Here is a 5,407-nt window from a genome sequence, read left to right on the forward strand (position 1 = left end):
CGTTGTCAAGTGGAGATTTATGCTTTCATCATCGAACCTTCCCTTTCGGGAATGGGGACAAAAGTAGGTGTCTACAGTTAGCCCCCACTTTCTGGAGAAAGCCAAACTAAGAACCGTTCGGATAGTAGTGGGTTTCACAACTGGGCTAAAAGTCTCACCACAATCGATCCCGACCTCCTGGCCCTTACCATTAGCCACCAATCGTGCTTTATAACGCTCAAAATCCCAATTTGATTTCTCCTTGTGAGTAAAAACCCACAAACAACGAATGACATTAGCATCCGAAGGACGCGACACCAAGTCCCACGTATGTGTATCAATCATGGCATTATACTCATCTGTCATAGCATTATACCAGTTAGGGTCCTTAAGAGCGAGCAATGTAGACTAGGGGATGGGAGAGATTGTGGGTGTGGACGAAGTGACCAAGGCCAAGTTGGCGTACCTCGAATTCGGCTTAAAGATTCCAGCCTTAGCTCGAGTCCGCATAGAATGGAGGGAGGAGTTAGGCACGGGCTGGTCATGTAGAGGAGCGGATTGGGCCGGACTAGAAGAGGGCACTTCAGGTGAGTGGGTAGGCCGTCCGTGGGCCGTGGCTGATTGAACAGACCCACGTTCCACTGACAACCCATTATGCCCAACAGTCCTTGGTGACCCACTGGGAAAGAGAGAGGAGTGTGACACTGGTGGGCCGAAAGATACAGGATGCGGCCCACTAGGAGACTGGACCGAACCTAAGGGAGACACACGTGGGTTGGTTCTAGGAGAAGGGGAATGAGGGAAAGGAGTCTGGAAGTGGGGTCCACGGACATAATTAAGAGGAGGAGTCAACGTGGGCTGGGCCGTGGAGGAAGGTTGGACTGAGACCCGAATGAGAGGTGGGGGAGTGGGCTCATTTGCGGGTCCAAGAAACTCAAAGTCAGTGGAGTTTGGGCGATATTGTGATGAATTTGGGAATTGAGATTCATCAAATATCACATGTCGTGATATAATTATTTTTCGAATGGCAATATCAAGACACCTATAACCACGGTGAGAAGGGGGATAACCAAGAAAAATACACGGAGTCGACCTCAGACTCATTTTATGTGGGGCAGTGGCCGAGAGATTTGGGTAGCAAAGACACCCAAACGTACGAAGATGAGCATAGGACGGAGCTCTGTGATATAGAAAATGTACGGGAGTGAGGTTATTAAGAAGGCGAGTAGGCCAGATATTTAGTAAATATGTGGCCATATGAAGAGATTCCACCCAATAGGACGGAGGAAGAGAGGCATGAAACAGAAGAGAGAGGCATATATCATTGATTGTCCTAATCATACGCTCGGCCTTACCATTTTGAGGGGAAGTATGAGGACAAGAATGTCTCCAAATCATGCCATGCGTACGGGAAAATTGAGTGAAATTAGCATTGTCAAATTCACGCCCATTATCACACTGTAAAGCCTTAATAGGAACCCCAAATTGAGTCTTAACATAGGTGTGAAACCGCACAAAATTGGAAAACACAACCGATTTAGATTTTAAAGGGAAAATCCACACATAATGAGAATAATCATCTAGAAAAAGCAAATAATACCGATATCCAGTGTGACTATTAAGAGGATATGTGAATAGATCAGTGTGAACAATATCGAAAGGAGCAAAAGTCTTAGTATTTGAAATAGAAAAAGGAAGCCGACAATGCTTGTCTAATTGGCAGCCATGACAAACAGTGAGGTTATTCCTCTTATTACATTCAATAGGTTTGTGGTTTCTAAGAAAACTAAGAACTTGATCGCCCGGGTGACCTAAACGATTATGCCAAACATCGGAAGAGAGAGCAGCAAGAGCTGATGGAGAGGATGATGTGTAGGTAGATGAGAGTGGATAAAGATGCCCCACACTATTGCACCTCGTCACTATTTTTTTCCGCCCGAAGGTCCTTCACAGAAAAACCAAAAGGGTCAAACTCAACAGAAATAGAATTATCAGTAGTGAATTGACGGACTGAAACAAGATTCTTAATGATATTGGGGGCATAAAGAATATTATTAAGAGCTAAGGAGGGAAAAGGTTTGGGTAAGATTGTGGTGCCGGAACCTCTAACTGGTATTTTTGTGCCATCACCAACCATAATATGAGAATTTAAATTACGCCAATTGACAATAGATGGAGTAATACCTGAACCATTCATGAGATGAGATGTAGCACCGGTATCCATATACCAATTTGAGTCCGGGGGTTGCATCGACATGGCATTAAAAAATGTCGGGAGGTCAGTTGGTTGGTACGGAGAACCAGGCACCAAAAATGCCCCACTGGGCTGTCCAAACTGTTGATGTTGCAATCCCTGTTGTGGTCGTGGGCCTGGGCCCAACATCCCTTGTTGAGAATTAGCAGTACCTCTCAAAGGTTGGGTAGGGAAAGGACAAGGTGGGCACAACCATTGTTGGCCCAAAGGTTGGCCCAAGGATTAAACATCATTGGCTGTTGTCCATGTTATTGTTGTGAGCCACGCCCCTTGTCACCCGAGTTCGAACCCGAGCCTCCACGTGAGCCATACTTCTTGCCTTTATTCTTCCCACCACCTCCTGTCTTACCACCACCACCACGACCCCCACCACCACCGGTATTGTTTGTCGGTTGGTGGGACGTCGTTGCAGTATTGTTGTGAGAACCCGCGACCAACATCGCGGTTGAGGAGTCGTCCTCATCTTTGTCGTTGAGACGATCGAGCCTGTCTAGGTCAAGGGTTGAGCAAGCTTCCTCGAAAGAAGGCAGAGGATTAGTTTGGCGGATAATTGTGGCGATAGTACGGTACTCCGGGTCCACTTTACCCACCAGTTGCAGAACGAGCCGCTCCTCCGAAACAGGATGTTCGAGAGCCGCTAGTTGATCAGCTACAGTTTTCAGCGCATCGCAATATTCATCAAGGGAAGAATAGTTGTTCATACGAATATGTCCAAACTGGTTTTCCAGTATAACCACCCACGTACCTCGAGTGTCCTGGAAAATTTTGCGTAGCCGATTCCAAATGTCCTGAGCCGTAGCATTCTCATCTAACACTTTGAGTAGAAGATCTTTGGATATTGTGCCATACAACCACTGCAAAACAATGGCGTCAAGACGTTCCCATAAGTCATCATCAACATCCTTTGGTTTCTTGATCTTTGGATCGATGTGATCCAACACCATGTAAACCTTCGCCGTATTACGAAATAACGTAGCCTAAGAGGTATACTGGACGTTGTCAACATCAAGGATAAGAGAAATTAGGGCTTTGACATTTGTGGCATTTAGGGCCGGATGATAAGCATGAACGACAGTGGTGGATGGAGGAGGCACCATGTCATCGTCACCGGCCATGGAAGAAGACGAGAAAGAAGAAGAAGAGGAAAAGAGAAAAGCAGCGGAAAAATATTAGGCCTAGGGTTAGCCTGATACCATGTAGAATTATTGAATTCTCCCTTAGGAGGCTTAGCATTGATTATTAACATATATATAGTTTACAAAGTCAACTAGGGTTTACAACTACTATATTTACAATGCTATATATGGAACAATAATATTTACATATTATTGTGTCTAACATGTAATCAAACAAACAAATTTTCAAATACTCTTAAAGTTTTAAAAGTCAAAACTCTCTTATCAAAATATAATGTCGAGTTCAGTTGTCTAGGGCTTGGCTTGAGGCGGGTGTGGATACACGGACGGGTGATGAATCGGGGTTAATTTTATTTTTCGCCCGCGAGGCAGGGATTATGACGGGGATAAGTCTATCGTGGTGACGAGCACATGGATGAGAATTTTAGGCAGGTACAGGTGTTGAGAGACCAACCCATCCCGTTTCTAAGTTATCTCTAGATGAATAAGGTATATGGTGGGGTGGGTGTTAAATGATCGGGTAATGATGTTGATGGTAGGGGAGTATTAAGTGGGTATATATCGAAGTAAAGAGCGGATGAGAATAAATTTATGTTTGACATGGGTTGTGAAAGGGGAAGAACGTAAATTTATCTATGTATCCTTATTTTTTTATTTTGTTTTTGAATTTGTTAAATAAATAATACAAGAAATGAGCCAGTAACAGATCTATCCATCATTAGTTTCAATAATAAGATTATATATAAGCTCTATTTTGATGATAATTGTCTATGGCTATAGTTTAGTAAAAGTTTAGATATGAGTATTTATATCATAAATCGTGCATCGCACGGGTACAATACTAGTATTATACTAAAAGAGAGGAAATCAATGTGGTGATGACAAATGTCACTTATTAATTCGCCTCTCTTTTAATATAAATAATTAAAATATTTTTTTCTAACTATCTCTATTAAATAAAAATATATTATGGACCATATAATATTAGATTTTCTAAATGAAAGGAAACTATGCATGTACAGATTAACTAAATATACTATTGATTTTATTTATATATAACATGGATATCTTTTCATTTGACAAAGTACATGACTATTTTTTTTATTGTATTTTGATTCTATATATACATTATTGGATCTTCTATCTATATCCATATCTGTATATATTATACTAAAAGACATGAAATCAATGTGGAGCTGACAAATGTCACTCTCTGATTTGGCTGACTTATTGACAAAAAATTATAAAAAATAAAATATTTGATTCTATAATTATTTTGTTAACTTTCACCTCATAAAAATATTTGATTCTATAATTATTTTGTTAACTTTCATCTCATAAAAATATTTGATTCTATTTTCCTAAAAAAAAAGATTTTATTCTACACATTGGGAATATTTTGTAAACTATCTTTCTATATTTTGGTGACAAATATAACCAATATACGATTTTTTTTTTTTTAAATTTAATCCATTATATGAAGTATGTAGTAGGATTTTTATAAAAAGTTTAAGAGTAGTCTATGGATTTGTACTTACATAATTAAATTATAAATAAATTTAAAAACTAATCAAATATGAATAAGAGTGTATAAAAAAATTACAATAGAAATGTAGAATATTTTAACAACTAAATTCAATAAATATAACCGCCATTGAAAATGGAACTATTTTATATGTAGTATATTAGCAACTAAAATCGATAAGTTATTGATATATAATAACATTTTACTAACGTTAAATAAAATTATGTAACTTCCTTAAACATGAGCAAAACCTGCATAATCTAATCTATATACTCTTGTAGAATTCCTCAATTATGTAATTCTTCAATTTTTTAGAAACAAGTCTTTGTTTTTACACTAGCTACTATATTCAAACATAATATATATAAAATAGGTCCCTATGTGAGTATACTAGTATATATGAGAATGAATCTAATCCGTAGGATTAGATGAAATTCAAGGGCTAAGATTAACATCCCACGTACCAAATAATAAAAGGCAGTCGTTTCTCCTAAAACTAATATCAGATGTTCT

The 5,407-nt window shown here is 39.2% G+C and overlaps 1 protein-coding gene across 1 annotated transcript; it reads right to left on the reverse strand.

Annotated features, from left to right (window-relative positions):
- Positions 1–2,481: 2,481 nt before the first annotated feature.
- On the reverse strand, positions 2,482–3,177 carry LOC110778342 (uncharacterized). Its single transcript, XM_021982901.2, has one exon. It carries the CDS (start codon positions 3,175–3,177, stop codon positions 2,482–2,484), a length of 696 nt encoding a protein of 231 aa, XP_021838593.1.
- Between the last annotated feature and the right edge of the window lie 2,230 nt (positions 3,178–5,407).

The sequence above is a fragment of the Spinacia oleracea genome, chromosome 4, assembly GCF_020520425.1.
Source record: "Spinacia oleracea cultivar Varoflay chromosome 4, BTI_SOV_V1, whole genome shotgun sequence".
Taxonomy (NCBI): Eukaryota; Viridiplantae; Streptophyta; class Magnoliopsida; order Caryophyllales; family Amaranthaceae; genus Spinacia; species Spinacia oleracea.